This window comes from Narcine bancroftii, chromosome 1 (genome assembly GCF_036971445.1).
Source record: "Narcine bancroftii isolate sNarBan1 chromosome 1, sNarBan1.hap1, whole genome shotgun sequence".
Lineage (NCBI taxonomy): Eukaryota > Metazoa > Chordata > Chondrichthyes > Torpediniformes > Narcinidae > Narcine > Narcine bancroftii.
Window position 1 is genome coordinate 213,188,325 of NC_091469.1, and position 25,145 is coordinate 213,213,469.

At 43.6% G+C, this 25,145-nt stretch overlaps 1 protein-coding gene across 9 annotated transcripts in view; it reads left to right on the forward strand.

The window, feature by feature from the left end:
• akna (AT-hook transcription factor) overlaps nt 1-25,145 on the forward strand; it is a 153,084-nt gene that overhangs the window by 121,465 nt on the left and 6,474 nt on the right. For all 9 annotated transcript variants that reach the window (XM_069890189.1, XM_069890228.1, XM_069890220.1 and 6 more), the window contains one exon: nt 24,893-25,025. In XM_069890189.1, the coding sequence (XP_069746290.1) occupies nt 24,893-25,025 (133 nt within the window). The remainder of the gene's footprint in view (nt 1-24,892; nt 25,026-25,145) is intronic.

Consider the following 25,145-nt stretch of genomic DNA (forward strand, 5'->3'; position numbering starts at 1 on the left):
ATCCGGGAGTCTGGAAGACTCCAGGACCTCCCACATCCGGCACTCCCGACAACACACAGCCTTAACACTCATCCCTTACCCCAATGAAGAAGTAATGAAGACTATCTTAGCTTTCTCTCCGCCTGCTTTCGCCGAAGCCTGATGAGCCAAAGCCTGGAAGTCCCACTCCTTCACTGGGCCACTCACTCGCTGGGCCGCTCGCTGTCCCTCTTATTTAATGGCCTTTTACCAATTAACCCCTTCACACTCTCCTGTACGCTGGCTCGACCAATGGCCGCCTCCGACGCCGACTCCTCCCCGCAGACCCTGGTAAGAGACTTTAAAAAAAGTTTTCTTACCTGCCCCGGACTCTTTTCTTTTCTGTCCTTCTCCTCTCTCCTCTCCTCTCCTCTCCTCTCCTCTCCTCTCCTCTCCTCTCCTCTCCTCTCCCTACTGCTAAGCTCTGTCCCCAGTAAGAGTCTTTAAAAAGACCTTACCTTCCCGTCACACTCTCCTGTACGCTGGCTCGACCAATGGCCGCCTCCGACGCCGACTCCTCCCTGCAGACCCTGGTAAGAGACTTTTAAAAAAGTTTCCTTACCTGCCCCGGACTCTTTTCATTTCTGTCCTTCTCCTCTCCTCTCCTCTCCTCTCCTCTCCCTACTGCTAAGCTCTGTCCCCAGTAAGAGTCTTTAAAAAGACCTTACCTTCCCGTCACACTCTCTCATTAACGGTACATAATTTAATTTATATAAAGATTGATAATCAACATCCACATTTATACCCAAATATTTAATTCGATCAGTCCACTTCAAATTAATAATATTCTTATAAACTGAATAATCTCCTTCACCTATCGATGACATTTCAATTTTTTCCCAATTAACTTTATATCCAGACAAAGATCCATATTGTGTTAAACACTCCTTCAAGTGTAAAAGTGACTGAACTGGATTTGGTAAATACACCAATTTTTTCTTTGGTTTGGCTTCGTGGACGAAGATTTATGGAGGGGTAATGTCCACGTCAGCTGCAGGCTCGTTTGTGGCTGACAAGTCCGATGCGGGACAGGCAGACACGGTTGCAGCGGTTGCAAGGGAAAATTGGTGGGTTGGGGTTGGGTGTTGGGTTTTTCCTCCTTTGTCTTTTGTCAGTGAGGTGGGCTCTGCAGTCTTCTTCAAAGGAGGTTGCTGCCCGCTGAACTGTGAGGCGCCAAGATGCACGGTTTGAGGCCCACTGGCGGTGGTCAATGTGGCAGGCACCAAGAGATTTCTTTAGGCAGTCCTTCTCACCAGTACATCATCAGCAAATAGATTAATTTTATACTCCTCATCTAAAACTGTCATACCTTGTATCTGTGTATTTTGTCGTATCAGCTGTGCTAAAGGTTCAATTACTAACGCAAACAAAACTGGAGACAAAGGAGAACCTTGTCGAGTTGAACGAGTTAATTTAAAAGGTTCCGAGATCTGACCATTTGTCAATATCCTGGCTATTGGTTTATTATATAAAGCTTTAATCCAACCAATAAAAGAAGGACCAAACTTAAATTTCTCTAAAACTTTAAATAAAAATTTCCACTCAACTCTATCAAAAGCCTTTTCTGCATCAAGAGATATCACCATCGATGGTCAGGGCACTGTCGATATTTATTAATCAAACTAATCACTCTAAGAATATTATCTGAAGCATATCTATTCTTTATAAAACCTGTTTGATCAACATGTATCAACTTAGGTAAAAATTTAGCCAATCAATTCGCTAATACTTTAGCTATTATTTTATAGTCTACATTTAACAAAGAAATTGGTCTATATGAAGACACCTATAATGGGTCTCTATCCTTCTTAGGAATTACAGTAATTAAGGCACGAGAGCATGATTCAGGTAAATCATAATGTTCATTAATCTGTTGTACCACATCTCCAAACATTGTAGATAAATCATCATAAAATACTTTATAAAATTCAACTGAAAACCCATCATCACCAGGTGATTTTCCATTTGGCATTTCCAACATAGCTAATTTAATTTCTAAATCAGTAAAAGAAGCTTCCAGCTCCCATATATCTTCTTCTAATACCGGTAATTTCAGCATTGATAAAAAGGAGTCAAATCGATCCGCTCTCCTGTTTTTCCTCAGAAGTATATAATTTCTTATAAAATGAATAAAACTCATCATTAATCTCACAAGGTTTGTAAGTAATAGTCAAATTTTGTCTAACTACATTTATAACCCTTGATACCTGTTCTTTCTTTAACTACCATGCAAGTACCTTATGTGCCTTCTCACGCCATTCATAATACCATTGTTTAGATCTATTAATCAAAAATTCAAATTGATAAGATTGCAACGTATTGTATTTCAATTTCAATCTAGACAACTCTATCTTCTGATGTTCTGTGGCATCTCTCTGAAATTCCTTTTCTAATTCATCAATCTGTTTCTCTAATTCAAGGCTCTCGGTCAAATAATTCTTTTTAACCTTAGAGGTATAAATAATCATTTGACCTCTCAAGTAAGCTTTCATAGCATCCCACAATATAAATTTACTCTGAACAGAATTAACATTTTCTTCCAAGAAGAGATTGATTTGTTTTTTAAAAAATTCAATAAATTCTGCTTTTCTTAACAACATCTTATTGAATCTCCAACGAGAAGCTGCACAAACTTTTTCAGAACTTTCATAAGTAAAATACAACAAGGAATGATCTGAAATTACCCGACTTTTATATTCTGCTTGTAAATGTGCCGATACTAAAAAAAAAAGAATTATAGGAAAAGATTCATGTCTAAATGAATAAAAAGAGAAATCCTTCTCTGTTGGGTTGAGACATCGCCAAATATCCACTAAATTAAAATCTTTCATCAAAGCTTGATTTTGAATTGCCATTTTAGATTCTTTAACATTTTTTGGAAATTTATCTAATAAAGGTTCCAGAACACAGTTAAAATCTCCTCCAACCAGAACATTTTCATTAGCTTGTCCCAGAAGCAAAAATGTATCCGAAATAAATGCTTCATCATCCACATCTGGTGCATAAATGTTGAGTAAAGTCCAAAATTCATTAAAAATTTTACAATTCAATTTAAGAATATGTCTTGCATTCATTTCCATTGATTGTAATTCAAAAGGTCATTTTTTTATGTATCAAACTTGCTACTCCCTTAGATTTAGAGTTAAATGAAGAAAAAAAAACATGTCCAACCCAGTCCCTCTTCAATTTCATACTTTCTTTTTCATTCAAATGTGTCTTCTGTAAAAAAGTAATATCAATTTTCATCTTTTTGATATATGCCAAAACTCTCTTACGCTTGATCGGGTTGTTTAATCCCTGAACATTAAAAGTAGCAAATTTCAAATTTGACATATCTAATACAATTACTAAATACCAAAAATGATCACAAAATTAATAATAACAAAATTTTTTTTTATATATAGGACCCCCAAATTAAAATATATAGGCCCTCCAAATAAAAATAATATTCGTGAATAAGAAAAAAAAACTACCAAAAGGTAGTAACTCCCTAGAAAAACGGTGTGGATTACCCACTAGTGACTGATGACTAACAAAGAAATCAATGCAATCCCCTCCTTCCCAGCCAGCCAATCAAAAATATTAACATATTACAAAAAAAATCAGCCTTGAGATTCCAGTCCAGATGATGAACTCATTTCAAGAGTAGGTAAACTCTTTCCATTCCCATTCTTTCCACTTCTGCCATTTTTACCATTTCCAAGACCATCAGATTTTCTTTTAGGAGATAATGGCAGACTTCTTCTTTGTCCTCTGACATCTGGTAGCGAATTAGCAAAAACCATTGCTTCATGCTCACTCTCAAAGAATTGAGACTGATAGTTTCCATAAAACTCTTTCAACAGAGCAGGGTAATAAAAAACAAATTTGTAACCTTTACGCCATAAAACATCTTTAACTGGATTAAATTCACGTCGGCGTCTAATGACATCTTGACTCAAATCAGGGTAGGAGAAAACTCTACTATTCTGAACCATCATTGGAGCTTCCCTTTGTCTTGCATTTTGAACTGCAAGTCGAAGAATTGTCTCTCTATCCAAACAGTTTAAACAACGAACTATCACAGCTCTTGGGGGTTGACCAGGTAGGGGTGTTCTTCTTAAAGCTCTATGTGCTCTTTCCAATACCGATCCATCAGGAAAAGACTCTTCCCCTAACATCTGAGGAATGCAATTAAAAAAAAAAATTGACAGGATCTTGACCTTCTATACCTTCTGGCAAACCCACCATTTTCACATTATTTCTTCTGCTTTGATTTTCCAAATAGTCTATTTTTATTTGTTAATTCTCTTTCCCGAGCTCCTAAATCTTTAACTGATTTTTCCACCTTTACTATTGTTTCTGTATTGGATTGTACTTGTTGTTTACATTCAGAAAAGGAAGCTTCAAAATTTTTAGTTTTCCCAATTTTCTTTAGCTTCTGCCTTAACCACAGTTAGGTCTGAGCTCATATCAGTATTCATTTGAACCAGCTGGTTCAATTGACCAGTAATGATATCCAAATAAGAAGCAATACCTTCAAACATCATATAAACAGGCTGAGATACAATTTGGAATTCAGAATCCAGTTCTGTAATTTGTAACTCACTTTCTTCCAGCTCTTCTTCCATTTCCTGTGCAATGGCAGAGTAAGGAAAGTCCTCTTCTAGTTGTACATCAAAAGGCAGCATTCTAGTCGTTTTGCTGCAAGTTTGGACACCTAACAACGATCCCCTGACTTCCTCAGGGGGTCTTCGCTGTCCTCCCCTGCAGACCATTTTTTAATAAAATTACAGAATCTTCCATAATTAGCAGCGCTACTCACGTCCACAGTCGCTATAGACTGCGTGACTAGCATCACAGTCCTCTTTCTCCGCGCTCCTATCTCTTTCAATGGGGTTATTCTTTGCAACAAGCCTCCAGGCTCATGCCCAACTTCTCAGGAGCACACTCATTCCTCCGCAAAACGGGTCGAATTAGCACCATCTTGAGACTTGTGAGTAGCTGTTACCTTAACTTTTGTCCCCACTGGCGATCGTTAAGACTTGGGGGTTGCTGAAATCGAGTCCAAGGCTATTTGAAGTCGTTTAGGCCCCAATTCTTCGGCACTTCAAAACTTTATTTTCTTTTGTAACTGAGACTTCGTTTTTTTTTACAGTAGCAGCCATAATGGCTCACCAAAATATCAAACTAAAAATTAAAATTTTAAAATTAAAAATAAAGGGCTAAAAAATGGGTACTTAAAAGTCTGACCAGAGAGGACAGGGGTTACGTAGTCTCTACGCCATCTCGCCACGGCCCCGTTTAATTTGTCTTTCAGGCAGATTCCTTAATGCTTTAGAAAATCTACTATCCATGGGCAGAACTTAATCAATACTACAATAGCACATTTATCAGAGATGCTGGAAATCTCCAATCAAAAACAAAAAATGCTTAGGAAACTCAGCAGGTTTCACTAGAATGTGCAGAGAGAGAAAAATGGAGCTAACTTTTCCAATCAAAGATCTTTCATCAAAACTCAAGGAAAATTCTCACAAAAAATCATTGATCTAAATTATTAAGACACTTTCTCTCAAGATGCTTCTTGACTTACTGAGTACGGCCAAAATTTTGATTTTAATTTTAAAGGAATTTCAGAAGACTGTCACCTAGTCTGAACATGGCCCATCACCACCCTGGGTCCTGCAGGTTGACCATATGTGGGCTTGAGGAAACATAACTGAAGTAGGGTCAAGGGACCAGAAGTGGAGTTGAAGCAAGCATAGATCGGTCGTGATCAATTGAATGGTTAAGCAGGCTTGAGGTCTGGAATACTACTCCTGGCCAAATTGGTCACATTGTGAAAATATGAATAAGAATTGGCTTTTCGGCCCTTTGAGTCTGTTCTGCCTTTCAGTATGATCATGTCTGATCCTCTACCTCAATCCCATAATCTCTCACTCTCCCCATACGCATTCTAATCTATTACTTGAATTATTTAGCATCTTGGACTCCACAGCTTTTTTGGAAGAGGATTGCACAGGTTCATTGTCCTCCAGGGAAAGGCATTTGTCTTCAGTTTGGTCATACGGTCAATGTCTTATTTCACATCCTGCCTGGGTTCCCCTCTATAACCATATAACAATTACAGCACAGAAACAGGCCAGTTTGGCCCTTCTTGTCCATCCTGACATCTTCTCCCATCTAGTCCCATTGGTTCGCACCCTGCCCATAACCTTCCACACTTCTCCCATCCATATAACTTTTCCTTAAATATTAATATCAAGCCCGCATCGACCACTTTGCTGGAAGCTCCTCCCACCTCCCTCTGAGGGAAGAAATTCCCCCTCATATTTTCCCCTATACTTTTCCCCCTTCAATCTCAATCCGTACCCTCTTGTTTGAATCTCCCCCACTCTCAATGGAAAAAGCCTGTCCATATTGATTCTATCTGTCTCCCCCCCCCAACCCATTCAGAGAAAACATCCTCCTTTTATCCAGCTGTTGCACACTGCAGGATTTTGCACCCACTAAGTTGATTTTCCATTCTTCTAAACTGTATTGAATGCAAGCTGGTCAACACAATGCTCTTCAGAGGTCCTGCATTTCGACAAACCATCTGGTGGACCTCTGTTGCTCTCTATGTTAATTATCTCCTTATTTGGGTAAGGAGAGCAAAGCTGCATAAATATTCCAGGTGTCTTATTACCAAGGCCCTGTAAATCACATCATTTAATCCCAACCCTTCTTGCCAAGGCCAACATACCACTTGCTTTAACTGATGCTGCATCTTCATCCAACCAGGTTTTTACCCACACACTCAACTTGTCTAAATTGTCTTTGCATCCTCTCTCTAACTCACAATCTCACCCAGTGTTTTTGTCAAAATTCAAAATATTGTGTTCCATGTCATGGTTATACATCAAGAATAGCTGAGTCCAAGAATGCCCCGTGAGTCACCAGCTTCCATCTTTTATTTCTATTGGCTTGTTTCCTCTCCACCAAAAACTATCTGTAGAGCTCGTCGAAAGAACCAAAGACTTGTTGATCCAAACCAAGGCTTTTATTAGCAAAAGACCGGAGCTCTTCACAGGTGGCCGACCAGTCCGGAATGATCCGACCTGGCTAGGGACACAACCCTTTAAGGCCCAAACAATAGGTGTGGCTTAGCTCTCAGCCAATCGCTGTAAGCACAGTCTAGATACAGTAACTATATACACTATGTACATTGGTGATAGATCTGTACTATCACATTCACCCCTTCTTGGAGAATTGACCCGGGGAAAAAAAAAAAAACAAAAACGAGGGAGAGAATGAAAAGGGGTAGGTCAAGGACTGTAGCGGTCAGGGGGTCTGACCATCCGGCGTGACCGCCGTGGTGCCGGGATTGGGGTCGCTGGAGTGGTGTCACCAGCGGGCTCATCGGGTGCGACTGCTCCGTCGCTCAATTCCCCAGTCGTTTTGTCGGCAGGGTGGCCCGAGTCATTGGGGTGCTGTTGGTCCTTCTGTTGCGGCACGGGGCCTGGAGCATAAGGAGTTGGGGGGTTTGCTGGGTCTACCGCGTCCTGAGCTAGGTCCCGCACCGAAACAGTGTCCTCCCGCCCGTCTGGGAACTCCACGTATGCGTAATGTGGGTTCGCGTGGAGTAGAGTCACTCGGTCGACCAAGGGGTCATTCTTTGAGTGCCGGACGTGGCGTCGCAAAAGGACGGGGCCAGGGACGGTGAGCCATGCCGGTACAGTGGTTCCCGATTCGGATTTCCTCGGGAAAAGGAACATCCTTTCGTGGGGGGTGGCATTTGTTGCAGTACATAGGAGGGAGCGGATGGAGTGTAAGGCACTAGTGAGAACCTCCTGCCAGTGAGAGGTGGGGAGACCTTTAGACCGGAGAGCCAGTGTAACCGCTCTCCATATGGTGGCATTCTCCCTCTCGACCTGGCCATTACCGCGTGGGTTATAGCTCGTGGTCCTGCTTGAAGCAATGCCACACTCCAGAAGGTACTGTTGCAGCTCTGAACTCATGAATGAGGACCCCCTATCACTGTGGATGGAATTGGGGTACCCGAAGATGGTGAAAATACTGTGAAGGGCCTGTATCACTGAGGTGGCAGTGGTGTCTGGGCAGGCCACAGCGAATGGGAAGCGGGAGTATTCGTCGATGGCCGTAAGGATGTAGGTATTACGGTTGGTCGACGGTAGGGGTCCCTTAAAGTCTACGCTAAGACGCTCGAAGGGGCGGGTGGCTTTGATGACGTGGGAGTTATCCGGACGGAAGAAGTGGGGCTTGCATTCGGCGCACACCGAACAGGCTCGGGTCATGGAGCGGATCTCCTCAATTGTGTAGGGTAAGTTGCGCGCCTTGACAAAGTGAGCAAACCTAGTGACCCCTGGATGACAGAGCGCCTCATGGAGTTTCCGTAGTCTGTCCATCTGTATGCTGGCGCACGTCCCCCTGGAGAGCGCGTCAGGCGGGTCGTTGAGCTTACCAGGCCGGTACAGGATGTCATAGTTAAAGGTGGAGAGTTCGATTCTCCATCTGGCGATTTTGTCGTTTTTTATCTTACCACGCTGGGTGTTGCTGAACATGAAGGAGACCGCGCGTTGATCAGTCAACAGTGTAAAGCGCCTCCCAGCGAGGTAATGTCTCCAACGACGTACCGCTTCAACTATGGCCTGGGCCTCCTTCTCGATCGAGGAGTGTCTACTCTCCGGACCCTGGAGGGTTCTGGAGAAGAAGGCTACAGGCCGACCGGCCTGGTTCAAGGTGGCTGCCAGGGCGAAGTCGGATGCATCGCTCTCGACTTGAAACGGGACAGACTCATCGATCGCGTGCAGCGTCGCAGCAGCGATGTCAGATTTGATTCGATCGAAAGCCGCTGTGGCTTCGGTCGAGAGGGGAAAAGAGGTGGTCTTGATAAGAGGACGTGCCTTGTCGGCCTAGTTTGGAACCCATTGTGCGTAATAAGAGAAAAGGCCCAGGCAGCGTTTGAGAGCTTTCTGGGTATGTGGGGGGGGTAAGTCCATTAAGGGACGCATGCGGTCAGGATCTGGCATGACTATCCCGTTTTCCACCACACAACCTAGAATAGCGAGTCGTGTGGTCCGGAAAACACACTTGTCCAAATTGTAAGTCAGGTTTAGCTGACGGGCAGTTTGAAGAAATTTGTCTAGGTTGGCATCATGGTCCTGCATGTCGTGGCCGCAGATGGTGATATTGTCCAGATACGGGAAGGTAGCGGTTAGCCCGTTCTGGTCCACCATCCTGTCCATTTCCCGCTGGAAGACCGCGACACCATTTGTGACCCCGAATGGTACCCTGAGAAATTGATATAGCCGCCCATTCGCTTCAAAGGCCGTGAATGGTCGGTCCTCGCAGCGGATCGGGAGCTGGTGGTAGGCCGAACGTAGGTCAATAGTGGAGAAAATGCGGTACTGGGCGATCTGGTTCACCACATCCGTGATGCGTGGCAGGGGGTACGCATCCAGGAGTGTGAAGCGGTTAATGGTCTGGCTGTAGTCGACCACCATCCGTAGTTTTTCCCCATTCTTGACAACCACCACCTGGGCTCTCCAGGGGCTTGAACTGGGTTCGATGATGCCCTCATCCAGCAATCTACGCACCTCACTCCTAATGAATTGCCTGTTTTCGTAACTATATTGCCGACTTTTGGTGGCCACAGGCTTCCAGCCAGGGGTGAGGTTTGCGAAGAGTGCTGGCGGGGCAATCCGGAGTGTGGAAAGGCCGCAGGATTGGCCCCGGGGCACGGGGGCGGGTTGCTCGGGTGCTTCGGGAGTGGGGCGATGGCGATGGCAGACCGAGAGGGGGGCGTGGGGTCCCCCAAAGTGTAGGGACACCGTTTGGAACTGACACTGGAAGTCTAATCCCAGCAACACTGGGGCGCACAATTGGGGAAGGACGAATAATTTAAAGTGGGTGACCGTCACGCCCTGTACTTCCAGCGTGGCGATGCAATACCCCTTTATCCCAGTCGAGTGCGACCTCGTCGCTAATGAGATCCTCTGGGTAGTGGGGATAATGTCAAGTCCCCAATGGAGGGCCAGATCTGGCTGGATAAAACTGTCAGTTGACCCAGAGTCAAATAAGCAATTGGTGTAGTGTCCATGCACTTTAATCAGTTCCATTGCTCTGGTGAGGGGATGAGAGCATTGCTGGTTTAATGTTATTGAAGCAGTTGACAGGCGAGTTTTGCGCGATGACGTCACGCAACGGGATGACGTCACGCAACGGGATGACGTAGTCAACGCTCGAGGAGCAGGTTGGAGAACCTCCCGGAAGTGCTGTTGTGGCGGGTGAATGGTAAGTAGTGGGGTTTGTAGTTGCTCGTGATCGGTGGTCGGGCCCTGGCGGTCGTCAGCGATGGACGCTAGGGTGAGCACCTGGTTGGCCGCGGGGGTGGCTGCGGCGGCGGTAGCGTCGGCCCCGGGGGTGTCTGTGGCGGCAGCAGCAGCGGCGGTAGCGTCGGCCCCGGGGGTGTCCGTGGCGGCGACAGCAGCGGCTGTAGCGTCGGCCCCGGAGGTGTCCGTGGCGGCGGCAGCAGCGGCGGTAGCGTCGGCCCCGGGGGTGTCTGTGGCGGCGGCGGCAGCAGCGGTAGCGTCGGCCCCGGGGGTGTCCGTGGCGGCGGCAGCAGCGGCGGTAGCGTCGGCCCCGGGGGTGTCCGTGGCGGCGGCAGCAGCGGCGGTAGCGTCGGCCCCGGGGGTGGCTGTGGCGGCGGCAGCAGCGGCGGTAGCGTCGGCCCCGGGGGTGACTGTGGCGGCGGCAGCAGCGGCGGGCGAGAGGCAGGCCATCACCATGGTTGCGACGGTGGGTTGCCCCTTCCGGGTTCGGCGTCTCCGTGACGTCAGGCGTTGCCGTGCAGGGGAGCCCTCGCTCTCATTGGACGAGAGCTCTGGGGAAGAAGAGTTTGAATGGGATAGTGGCGGTTGGGCTTCACACGAGGCACTGTGTTTGCTGGCGGCCATTTTAGACCTACAGACTGCAGCAAAGTGGCCGTTTTTAAGGCACTTCTGGCACCTGGCTTTTCTTGCTGGGCACTGGGATCTGCTGTGCTTGTTCCTCCCGCAGAAATAACATTTCGGGTTCGCACGGGGCAGGGTAGCAGCAGCCGACAGGCCGTCAGGGGTAGGGTAGAAGGGCACTTTACTCACATCAGAACGAGGGGTCCAGTCCCTAGAGAGCTCGGTGGACTTTAAGGCTGCATCCTCCATTGTGATTGCAATCCGGGCCACGTCCTCTAGTTTTTCTACCCCTTGTTCGAGCAAACGCAGCCTCACTTCGTTCGATCGGAGCCCGGCCACATAGGCATCCCGGACGAGGTCGCTAGTGATCTCGGCAGCAGTTTTGTCCACACAGTTACAGTCCTTGCCCAATGCCTTTAATACTTGTAAATATGCCCTGCTGGACTCGCCGGGCTGTTGTTTCCTCGACGCAAGCATGAGCCGGGCATGAACTCTGTTCACCGGTTGATCATACAGTCCTTTCAGTACCTTTATGGCTGCGGTGTAAGTGGTCTCATCCTGGATGTTCTCGTAGACTCTCAAGGACACCATAGACAGCAATGCTGTTAGACGCTGGTTATCCTCCTCTACCTGAATGAATCTCAGGAAGTTTTCAAAGTTCAGCAGCCAGAACTTAAAGGCTTTGAAGGCTGTAGCTGACTGTGGGTCGATATCAAGTTTTTCTGGCCGAGTTAAACGCTCCATCCCTTTCAAAAAAAAATTCCTTTTGCTAATAAAATTGTAGAGCTCGTCGAAAGAACCAAAGACTTGTTGATCCAAACCAAGGCTTTTATTAGCAAAAGACCGGAGCTCTTCACAGGTGGCCGACCAGTCCGGAATGATCCGACCTGGCTAGGGACACAACCCTTTAAGGCCCAAACAATAGGTGTGGCTTAGCTCTCAGCCAATCGCTGTAAGCACAGTCTAGATACAGTAACTATATACACTATGTACATTGGTGATAGATCTGTACTATCACACTATCAATATGAGCTAATCTCTAACTCCAAATAACTTGTCATTTCATTTTACACACTAACCTCTTCGAAGGCACCACTCCCATTGGTTCTCGCACGCCCGTTCTCAGGTCAGTCCTGAAAAATTCCATCTGGCTTGTCCAATCTCACTGATACTTTGGAAGTGTCTTATTACAATAGACTTTATACCAGTGAGCAGCATCAGAGGGCAGAGTAAGTGGAGTTGTGCCAAAGAAAGAGCTGGATGAATTTTCACTGTATAACATTACTGCAAAATGCTTGAGTGCTTTGGTCGCCTGAGCCATGTTTGAGCATCTTTATAGATTCATAGAATTTTCCCAGTCTTCTTGTCCTTTGAAATTGCCTGTGTGTCTGTTCTGAGATTCCTTGGTTGATGGAAAACCAATGGCATTTTCTGGTTCAAATGCAAAGGAACAACTCCAAGAGTCTCAGAGTTTGTCAGCTTGACATCTTCCCAATTGAATCCAGACCATTTAATCTGCAGGTAACTTGAGCTGTGACAGGCTAATCCTGCATGTAATTTCTATAACTGGACAAAACAGCATTTATTGGAAAATCACATCACTTAATCTGTTCCCTGGCCTCTCTACTCCAACAAAGTCTAAGGGAAGAACTGTTTTACAATTGGCAGCTTCCTGTTACAACCTGAGCAGAGCTAAGAAACAGCTCAAGGAATGTTACACAGCGAACCAAGGACAGGTTCATAAGTTACAAGGTATTGTAAAATGTCCGGATGTGCATCTATTCTGATGACTATCTTGCTCTGTAACATTTTATAATATCACAGATTCATCTCATTTTGTGATTAAAAGTGTTACATATAAATCATCCAAAAGATGTGCTATTTAATGTGGTCAAATGATTGCAGGAATTAGCCACAAAGTATGGTACATTCTGCTTACTTCAGATTCTACAGTCATCAACGAGGCCTGATTAATTCTTTGAATAACTATAGCATTAGATAGAAGGGGGAAGGTGAGTGTATGTGAGAGATGGTGTGAATATCCTTGGGGTGACAAGGAAGAATCTATTTGGTAATAGTTAAGAAACAATAAGGAATCTATAGCTCCATATCTCCTTCATACTTCTGAGGAAATTATACAGACCACAGAAGAATGAGGGAGAAATGGAAGAGCAAGTCTCCAGCAAGATTAAAGAGATATGTTACAATGGAAAATTTATTGAAGGATTTCAGTTAGCTCAATTTTGACTGGAATAATGTGAGACAAAAGAGCTAGAAAATTAGGACGTTATGAAGTGCTACTGAGAACCCCTTTGATCAGAATTCTTTCAGCCCAAGAAGGAACGAGATGTTGTTGGATCTGGTCCTGAGTAATTAGGGGGCCATGTGTCAGAGGAGAATATTTCAATGTGATGCGCTGTGGTTCAGCAAGCAAACACAAAACACAAGAAGACTATACTACAGGCTTTAATGAACTCAAACTGTGCACACACCAGTCTTAATATCTTTGCTGGCTCCATGTGCCCGACTGACCCCAGGAGGGGCCGGTTCGAGTCTATATACAGGCCAGTGATTGACAGCCGGCAGGTGGGGCCAGCCTCCCAGGTTGCCTACCTGCAGGTATAGTGGTTGCCTCCTGCAGAAGATCGGTAGGAGTGCGGCCAGTGAATTGGTTGTATCTCCATATTCACCCCCTTCTTAAAATGAATATCTTGGCACCGGGTAGTATTTACAAGATCAGGCGATCCAGTGGCTGTCTGTGGCTCTGAGACTGTCACAAGGCTGGCTCCTGGTCAGTGGTTGGCAGGATGGGGCTGCCTGAGGATTGGCTGGGTCCGGTGTGGCCAATGATATGAGCAGGATATTGTCTGGCCATTGGGGGGGGGGGGGGATGTTGGTATGGGGCAGATCCGCAAGGAGTGCAGCCCTCTGGAGAGGTGGAGGGAGGGGGTCAATTCCCAGGGTTGGGTGGGCCAGGGGTGCCTGGGGTTGGAAGGTTGGGCCCCTGCTGTTGTCAGGTCCCTGGTCGAGATGGTTGGGCCCCTGCTGGTGCCAGGTCCCTGGTCGAGATGGTGTCCTTGTGTCCAGTGGGGTAGCTGACATAGACATAGTTCAGGTTTCAACAGAGAAGGAGCACCTGCTCGACCAGATAATCAGACTTGTGGGTCCCGGAGACATCAGCCACGTTGTCAAGGAGACACCAGTCACCAATTTCCTATAGAAGGACAAAAGACGTTCATGAGGGGTCTGATGGTAGCCGTGCACAAGAACGACCGTATGGCGTGGAGTGTCTCGTAGTTGACAGATCAGCCTTTCAACTTCAGGGTCAGGAGGACTGCCTTCCAGATCACTCTATTTTCATGCTCCAACTGCCCGTTGCCCCTGGGGTTGTAGCCAGTCATGCAACTAGATGTAATGCCTTGCACTAGCAGGTATTGGTGCAGCTCCTCAGTCATGAAGCTGGATCCCCAGTCACTGTGGATGAATGTGGGGTATCCAAACTTGGTGAAGATTTGCATCAGCACTTTGATAAGTGGAGGTGTCAGGTCAAGGGATGGTGAAGAGAAAATGGGAGTATTTGTCTATGACCTAGAGGAAATAGATGTTCTTATTCGTGGAAGGCATGGGCCCTTGAATTCAATGCTGAGTCACTCGAAGGGCCGAGTGGCCTTGACTACATGAGCCCGTGGTGGGCGGAAGAAACGTGGTTTGCATTCTGCACAGAACCTGCAGGGCTCGGTCTTGGTCTGGACTTCTTGGATGGTGAAGGGGAGGTTCCTGGACTTAATGAAGTGGTACATGTGCATGATGCCTGAGTGGCAAAGGGTGTTGTGCAGCTACTGCAGTTGCTCAGACTGCACACTGGCACAGGTCTGGGTAGGGCATTGCAGAAGTCATTGAACTTCCCCGGTCTATACAGGATGTTGTAGCTGTACGTGGCCAGCTCAAATCTCCAGCACAAGATCTTATCGTTCTTGATCTTGCCCTTGTGGGTGATGCCAAACATGAAGGCCACTGTACGTTGGTGAACCTCCTGCCTGCCAGGTAGTGGCACCAGTGGTAGACTACTTCCATGATCAACTGGGCCTCCTTTTCAATGGTGGAGTGTCCAAGCCCTGAACCGTGAAAGGTCCTGGAGAAAAAGGCCATGGGTCGGCCCCTTTGTTTGGAATTTTTTTTATAATTTATATCAATACAGACAAAAAAATTCAATGAATACAATATTAATCATTTGATCATATGTAGTGATACAAAGAAAGAACTTTTAAATTTTCTTCCCAACCCCCCCCTCCCAAAAATAAGAAAAGAAAGAGACACCTACTACTGCATATACAATAGCATCATAATATATATGTCCATTAATTATTATTATTAATTTCTAATTGAGAAGGGTGGATAAGGTGGAAGAGTTGGACAGAAACTCGTTCATAAAATCCATATATGGTTTCCAAATACTATAAAAAATTTCAACTCAATTCCTTAAACTATACGTAATTTTTACTAAAGGTCTACAATTTTACATATCACTGTACCACCTACTTAATAATACTTCATTATCAACTTTCCATGTTATCGCTATGCATTTCTTTTCAACTGCTATTGCTATATTTAAAATGTTTTCTTGGTATTCGTCCAATTTCAGTGGTATATCCTTTTCATAAATAGCCCCAAGTAAAAAATATTCTTGGATCCTTTGGTATCTTTATCTTCATCATTTGCCCTAATAATAAACTCCATTCATTCCAAAACCTTTCCACTTTTTCACAAGACCAGACTGAATGTGTAAAAAAAATCCCTCTTTCCCACTTATTAGAATAATTAAGGTTAAGTCTATTTAATTTATATGAAGTATAATATAATTGATGGAGAAAGTTATACTGAACCATTTGGTATCTAACATTAATTGTATTTGTAACACTTTCTTGACACAATTGGACCATATTTCCTCTTAAATTTGTATATTTAAATCTTTCTCCCATCGCATTTTTGATTTATATAAATCTTTTTTCTTTGTGGTTTCTTGTAATTTTATATACATATTAGTAATAAATTTCTTGTATCTGTTATATCTTCAAATTGACTTCATTCTGGAAGCCTCAAATCTGTTCCCAATTTCTTTTTTAAATACGATTTTAATTGATAATATGCAAAAATTCTATTATTATGTATATTGTATTTATCTTTTAATTGATCACTGATAATTTTTAATTCTTCAATATGGATTCCATTCCATATTTTGAATAAATGTTTTAAAACTAATGTCTCCTTAGTTCCTTTGAACAACTCACTATTCCATTTTTACAGAATTTGGTCTGGGATAAATTCACCAATTTTATTCATTTCAATCTGAACCCAAGCTACTTTTTCACCCCTTTAATAATAGGAGGACAAAAATCTTAATTGAGCTGCTTTTAAATAATTCTTAAAATTTGGTAATCTTAGTCATCCCTGATCAAATTTCCATGTTAATTTTTCTAAACCAATTCTTGGCATCTTGCCTTTCCAAATAAATCCTTGTATTATTCATTCAAACTTTGAAAGAATGATTCTGGTACATGAATAGGTAACAATTAAAATAAATATTTTATTTTCAGAAAAATATTAATTTTAATGCAATTCATCCTATTAATGATATTGGCAAATCTTTCCATCTTCTCAGATCTTCTATCTTTTTCTATACTGGTAAATAATTTAACTTCAACAAATTAATATTTCTATTAATTTTTATTCCCAAATATTTAATTGCATAATTTTCCATTTAAATTTTGTCAATCCTTTACACTGAGAATAATCCATTGGCATCACCTTACATTCTCAACATTGATTTTATAACCTGATACTAATCCATATTGTTTTAATCTCTCATTCAACTTATTTAATGATATTTCTGGTCTTGTTAAATGGCTGCACCATTTCATCAGATGCAAGGATCGACAATGAGATAGACAACAGACTCGCCAAGGCAAATAGCGCCTTTGGAAGACTACACAAAAGAGTCTGGAAAAACAACCAACTGAAAAACCTCACAAAGATAAGCGTATACAGAGCCGTTGTCATACCCACACTCCTGTTCGGCTCCGAATCATGGGTCCTCTACCGGCACCACCTACGGCTCCTAGAACGCTTCCACCAGCGTTGTCTCCGCTCCATCCTCAACATCCATTGGAGCGCTTACACCCCTAACGTCGAAGTATTCGAGATGGCAGAGGTCGACAGCATCGAGTCCACGCTGCTGAAGATCCAGCTGCGCTGGATGGGTCACGTCTCCAGAATGGAGGACCATCGCCTTCCCAAGATCGTGTTATATGGCGAGCTCTCCACTGGCCACCGTGACAGAGGTGCACCAAAGAAAAGGTACAAGGACTGCCTAAAGAAATCTCTTGGTGCCTGCCACATTGACCACCTCCAGTGGGCTGATAACGCCTCAAACCGTGCATCTTGGCGCCTCACAGTTTGGCGGGCAGCAACCTCCTTTGAAGAAGACCGCAGAGCCCACCTCACTGACAAAAGGCAAAGGAGGAAAAACCCAACACCCAACCCCAACCAACCAATTTTCCCTTGCAACCGCTGCAATCGTGTCTGCCTGTCCCGCATCGGACTTGTCAGCCACAAACGAGCCTGCAGCTGACGTGGACTTTTTACCCCCTCCATAAATCTTCGTCCGCGAAGCCAAGCCAAAGAAGATATACTATAACATCATCTGCAAATAAACTAATTTTATGATTTTTATTACCTACTTAAAAACCTTTAATTTCTTTATCAGTTCTAATTATTTCTGCTAATGGCTCTATTGCTAGTACAAATGAAAAAAGTGACAATGGCTAACCTTGGCTAGAAGACTTTTCTAACAAAAAGGGTTTTGATATTTGTTTATTTTTAATCACTTTTGCTTTTGGCTGATCATATAATGCCTTTATCCAATTTATAAAAGTATTTGGAATCCCAAAAGCATTAAGTGTTTCAATAAAAAGTCCAATTCCAATCTATCAAGTGCTTTCGCTGCATCTAATGTTACTATCACTGCTGGGATCTTTCTATTTTATGCTTTATTTATCAACTTAAAAATTTAACAATATTGTTTGTCACTCTTCTATTCCTAATAAACCCATATTTATAAATTTTGGCAAAAATTCAGATAAACTATTATAAATTTTGATACAATGTTGTAATCTGTATTCAATAATGATATAGATATATATGAAGGTTGTAACAATCTTTCCCTTTCTTTGGAATCACTGTTATTAATACTGTTTTAAATGATTCTGATAAATCATGTACCTTTTTCATTTGCTCTAAATCCTCCATTAATACAAGCAACAATAACTCCTTATATCTTTATAAAATTCTGGTGAAAACCATCTTCACCCAGTGCCTTATTATTCTGTAAAGACATTAGGGTCTCATAAACTTCAATTTCAGAAAAAAATTGAGACTACCTTAACTTTTCAGGCAGTTTAACTTGTCTCAAATAATATTGTATTTTATTATTATATTTCATAGATTCTGAATTATAAAGTTTAGCATAAAATTCTTTAAAAATATCATTTATTTTCATCATTTTATAAGTAATCTGACCTGTAGGTTTCTTAGTTGCAGTTAGTGTTCTAGAGATTTGTTCTGTTTTTCATTGCCATGCTAATACTTTATGAGCCCGTTCACCCAACTCATAATATTTTTTTCAATCTCATTATATCCCTCTCCACTCTATGTCTGTATTGAATTAAATTTTAATTTATTTGACTCCAGCAATTTTCTCTTCTCATCTTTTTGCACGTGAATTTCCTTCTCCAATTTTATTATTTCTTTAACTGATCTACTTTTTTCATATATTCTTCCTTTACTGAGAAGTGTTACTTATTATTTGACCTCTTAAGTATGCCTTCATAGAGTCCCATAATATAAACTTACTTATAATTAAATCATTATTAATTTTTAAAAATCTGTTGCCTTAAATAATTACTAAATTCTTTTTTCTTTAATAAAGTTGTATTTAACCTCCATCTATAACCTCTATTTTGTTGTTCTTCCAACAAAATTGACAAAATTAAAGGTGAATGATCTGATAAAACTTGTGCTTAATATTCCACCTTTTGTATTCTATATTGAAATGGAGTAGTATTTGTGAATATGTTTTATATCGAAAATAGTAAAAGGAATAATCTCTTTCATTTGGATAACGTTGACTCCAAATATCCACTAGGTCCATATCTTTCATTAAATCTCTTACCATTTTTGCTACTTTATTTTTCGTCACTTTATTTCCTGACCTATTAATTTAGGGTCTAAAGCAAGATTAAAATCTACCCCTAGTATAACTTTCCTCTTAGAATTAGATAAATGCCTAAAAAGATCTTGCATAAATTTACTATCATCTACATTTGCTGTATATACAGTCATTAGGATCCATTGTTCCAAATAGATTGACAATTTACCAAGGCACATCTTCCAGCTACATCTATACTAGTATTTTGACTGGTATTTTTTAATGTATCAATATTGCTGTACCTCTAGCCTTAGATTTAAATGATTATGCTACTACAGTCCCTACCCAGTCTCTTTTTAATTTTTCATGTACCTTTTCTGATAAATGTGTTTCTTGTAAAAAAAAAGTTATGTCCACTTTAATTTTTTTCATATATACTACTATTTTTTTCTGCTTTATTTGATTTTGTATCCCATTAATATTAATAATAATAAAATTCAATTTATCAGCCATCTAGTCTTCCACATAATCTACTAATCATCCAGCTTTCCACCTCCACTCCTCTCATTAAAAACACTAACAATATAATTCATAATATAATTATTATATTTAGGTGTATTAGAAGAGAAAAAGAAAAAAAAATACAGAAAAAGATAGGACCCCCCCCCCCCTCACCAAAGGTTACATTGCTGGTAATATATCTTTACTTCCCTGATCTGTCGGAGTTGTGATTAAAAAAAACACACTCGCTCGCATGACTCTGCAGAGACCAGACTCATGCTCCCAACTATCTCTCTTGAAATATTATACCATCTTTTATTGCCTCCGATCTATTCAATCTCTACCAATTACCAGTTTCAGTTTTTCATAGATCTACTGGGTAAGATCTCTTCTCCCTAATACTCTCTCTCTCTTTCTCAAAACATCTTTTCTATTTTATATCCTCAGCTGAAATCTTTCTGCATCCTCTTTATTTTCAAGTATCACCCAGTTCTCATTTCTCTTTCTCAGGCAAACACTTTTGCTACATTGAGTTCTGAAAAGAAAATCTATTTTTTCCTTCAGGAACAAAAATATTCAGTACTGCTGGATACTTGAAAACAAAGTATAACCTTTCTTCCATAGTGCATTTTTAACAGCATTGCATTCTTTTTATCAACAAATCAAAATTTACATCAGGGTAAAATAAGATCTTATTTCCATTATAAATTACTTCGCTTTCACTTGTTTTGCTGCCAGTTCCAGGATCTTCTCCATAACGAAGTAGCTTGATCAGTATCGGACGTGCATTTTGATCTGGTTGCGGTTTTGGCCGTAACACTCTCTGGACTCTTTCAATCTCAATGTCTCCTTGAAATTTGGTTACTCTTAAAGATTGCGGAATCCAGCATTGCAAAAACCTCTTTGTGTCTTGACCTTAGTTGCCTTCTTTAAGCTCAACAATTTTTATATTATTTCTTCGACTAAAATGTTAATTTTTTGAGCTAATTGATCTTTTGTTGCAGCTGCTTCAGCTTGAATTTTTTAATCTGTTCTTTAACATTTTGAATTTCAAATTAATTTCCTTTAATTTTTTCTTCCACAACTTTTTTTATCCATTTGCAACATTTTTTCTACCTTTTTTGTATAACCCTTCATTACAATTTTTGTAACTTCCATTGTTAATTGCACCAGAGATTACTGAAAAGTATCCATATAGTTCTTCATTTCTATTGTAGATATATGTCTCTTTTATTTTTTTAGTCAAAACTCTCTGTTCTAGATGTTTCTTCTTCCTGCTTCTCTTCTTGGTCCAGTGACCAAGGCTCCTTGGGCTTTTTCAAAAGTGCCTCCATTTTTTTGTGCTCTGCGCCTGTGGGACTCCTCGCGCCTGCACAGTGTCACTTCTTCACCTGTGGCAGATGGCCATTATCAGGGAAGACCTTGTACAGCAACATCCAAGGTCTCCCCAGCTCCAGGCTTATCCCCACAGGCACCTACCATCCAGACCACTCCAGGATCCTTCTTCAAGGAAGCTTCCTTTTCTTGTTCCAGTTCTTTTATCCTTCTTAGGTGGCATTCTGAGTTGTGCTGTAGGCCTTCCAACAGCTTTTCTTTCTATTTTCTTTTAATCACTTCAGCCTTTTTAACTCTTCTTTGAAACATTTACAGAGACAGAAGGGATTGCAAGTCTAGCCCCACATCATCATGTGGCAGCCCCAGGTCTGCCCCCTTGGTTGAGGATGGCCACGAGGACAACATCAGAGGCATCGCACTCCAGCTGGAATGTAGTGTCCTCATCCACGGCATGGATCGTGGCATCGGTGATGTCCTGTCTGATGTGGGCAAAAGCCATTTGCACCTCGGGGGAGGGGAAAGGTAATGGCTTGGGTCAGTGGGCAGACCTTGTCCAAGAAGCAGGGGACTCACTGGGAGTAGTAAGAAGAACCCTAGGCACCTGCGGAGGGCCTTGAGTGTGTGAGGGAGGGGCAATTCCATTAGGGGCACATGCATTCGGGGTCAGGACTGATAACACCATGTAAGTGAGGTTCAGCACCAGGGAAAACTCTCCAAGTTGGCATCATAGTCCTGCTGGTCATGGCCTCAGATGGTGACATTGTCCAGGTACGGTAAAATCACTCTTAGATTGTGCCAGACTACCATGTGGTCCATCTCCATCCGGATCACAGAGACCCTATTTGTGACACCAAAAGGAATCTGGCAGAACTTGTAGAGGCACCCATCTGCCTCAAAGGCAGTACAAGGTTTATCCTGGGCATAGATGGGGAGCTGGTGGTCAGCCAACTTCAGGTCAATCGTGGAGAAGACCCTGTACTGGGCTATCTCATTGACCATGTCAGTGATGGGGGGCAGTGGGTAGGTGTCCAGCTGGATGTACCCATTGATGGTCTGACTATGGTCCATGACAATCCTCAGTTTGCTGCCCCCTTTTATGACCATGTCCTGAGCTCTCCAAGAGCTGGTGCTGGGCTCTATGATCACCTCCACCAGAAGCTGTCTCACCTTGGCCTTGATAAAGGCCCTGTCGGCTGCACAGTAGCATCTGCTCTTGGCAGCTATGGGCTTACAATCTGGCATCAGGGATAGAGAGGGCCCCCGTAGGGTGGAGAGCCCTCAGGTGGACTGGGGACAGTCGCTGGGCATGGTGCTGTGGATGGTGAGTGGGGGGAGTGGGCCACTGAAGGCAAGGGTGAGGCTGTGGAGGTGGCATTACAAATTACTTCTCTTTCACTTGCTTTGCTGCCAGTTCCAAGATCTTTTCCATAACAAAGTAGCTTGACCAGCATTGGACCAGTATTACTTGAGGATGACAGGGGCACAGAGCATGGGCATGACCAGGAGTCTGAACCCTTGATATGTTTTCCCCTCACCTCCCCCCTACCCCACTGTCAAGTCCACTGAACAGCACCCGAGTGTCGTGATAGAGTGGTCCTGAGCAGCAAAGGCGATAGAGAAGTTTGTGGGGTACACCTTCAATTTCAATGTCCAGGCCATTTTCGGGTGCACAAAGTTTTCAGTACTACAGCTATCAAACAGGGATTTTGTTACTTTCCTGTTCACAACAATGTCCATCATTGAGTGCCCGAGTCCATGGGAAATGGCCTTCGTAAGTGTGGTGGACACTAGACCACCTTGGGGTCCAAGTCACTGCTTCCCGACAGTTGAGGTGAAGAGCGACCAGCGGGTGCCCTTTGGAGCATGGGGTGTGGCAGGTGCATGGTTCTGTACACATGCATGTCGACCATGTCGCATGGTCGGTGAGTTGAGTGAGTTGGAACGGTTGGGAACGGAGGTGCAGGCGGACGTGAAGCCTTTGATGTGGGCGGAAGATGGACAATGAAAGATGGCGGTGCCCACGGTGAGCACACTGCAGCAATGTGGGTGGGCGGCTGGGCTGAAAGTGATGTCGACAGTGTGGGCAGAAGTGGTGGGTGGAGTAATGGCGCTGTCTGGCACTTGCACGTGGCATCGTCCAGGGGGGGCCCCAGTTGGTTGTGGAGGGCCGTAGCACTCCCGGTAGGTCTGGAGAGGCAAACCTTTGTGAAGTGGCCTTTCTTGCCTTATCGGGAGCGATGTGAGTTCCTCGCCAGGCAGCTCTTTTGGGAGCGCCTGTCCGATCCACATCGGGACCCACAGTACTTACAGCGGCAGACTGTGTCAGCGGCGGTGATCATCTCTTCCACGTGGGGCCCCTCAGCAACAGCAGCAGTCGGCGTTGACCAGACTGGAGGTTGGGGGATTTGAGCATCAAAGGCCTCTACGTAATGAGCTGCAGCTTCTAGAGAGTGGACCACCTCCACGATCCTGGTAAGGGAAGCATTATTCTCCTCCAACAGTCTCTGTCAAGTCACCCTCGACCACAACCCTCGCACGCAGGCATCTGCATGGGCACACTAGTTCTCGCAGTGCTCCCAGGTAAGCGTCTGCCATCTCCCCTGGCTGCTGCATCCTGATGCTGAGCAGCCACTGGGTATAGAGCATATTCGTCGGGGGCTGGTACATGCCCTCCAGGGTGACCTTTGCAGATTCAAAATCCATACAGTCTCAAATAGCCTGGAAAGCGCGGGGGCCCAATTTGGTGCGAAGTACCATGAGTCTCTTCAGGTTCATGTTGATGACCTCAGTCTGTATCTGGATAATCGCCTCAATCTCATGCTTCCAGATCTCGAAGTATGCTGGTGTGTCCGGGTGTTGAGGGTCAATATCAACCTCTTGATGGCAGGCTTTAATCAACTCAAACTCTGTACACCCCAGTCTTAATAACTTTGCTGGCTCCATGTGTCCGAATAATACCGGGAGGGGCCGGCTCGAGTCTATTTAAGGATATCAATAAGGTAGAGAGGGTGCAGAGAAGATTTACTAAAATGTTGCCTGGATTGCAGTACAAAGAAAGATTGAGTAGTCTGGGTCTTTATTCATTGGAGCGTAGAAGGTTGAGGGGGGATTTGATAGCGTTATTTAAAATTATGTGGCGGTTGATAGAGTAGATGTGAATAGGCTAGGTGTAGGTGAGATTGGAATGAGGGGTCATGAATTAAGGGTTAGGGGTCAAAAGTTTAGAAGTAATGTGAGGGGAAGCTTCTTCACTCAGAGAGTGGTGGCTGAGTGGAATGACCTTCTGGAAGAGATGGTTACAGCAGGGTCAAATTGTCATTTAAGAGAAGGTTGAATGTGAGGGGACTGGAAGGTTATGTGCAGGGTGCAGGTAAGTGGGACTAGAGGAGATCACTTAAATCGGTGCAGACTAGAGGGGCCGAGATGGCCTGTTTCCGTACTGTCATTGTTATATGGTTATACACAGGTCGGTGATTGACAGCTGGCCAGGTGTGGCCAACCTCCCAGATTGCCCACCTGCAGGTACAGTGGTTGCCTCATGAAGTGGGTTAGTGGGAGCACGGCCAGTGTTCTGGTTGTATCACCACACTCAGGAACTGAACGTATCAGACCATGAGATTAGGAGAGGTGTATGAACATGAGTATGCAAATGAGGAGCAGGCACAGACCACTCAACTCCTCAGATCTGCTCCATAAGATCATGGTTGATGTGATAGTGCTCCCAGCCGAAATCCTTTTGTCAATGCTCTATGTTACACATGTAAATTATAATATTTGGGATGTCCCAAAGGTCAAGAATTATTATAAACTTTGGTATTAATTAGGTTTGTTTAAAAAGTTCTCAACATGGATGTAAATTGGTGCTTGTTTCCTCAGCCTTGACTCCTTTGTTTATTGGCAGGCGCTAAAGCGGAGAAAAGACCGACTGAGAAGCATAAAGGCAAGAAGCAGCGAAGCAGTCGAATGTCAGAGCATCCTGTCATCATGGGCTCTGTCCCACCTCTGTATTATGTGCCTCATGCTTCACAAATGTAGTAAGTATAATAAACAGCATCTGCCCAGAAATTCATCCCAGCACCTGGTCCAATTGACCACTGAATTTCAGTAGCAAAATGGAATGTGATGCTTCCACTTAGCCATATATTTGTCACCAA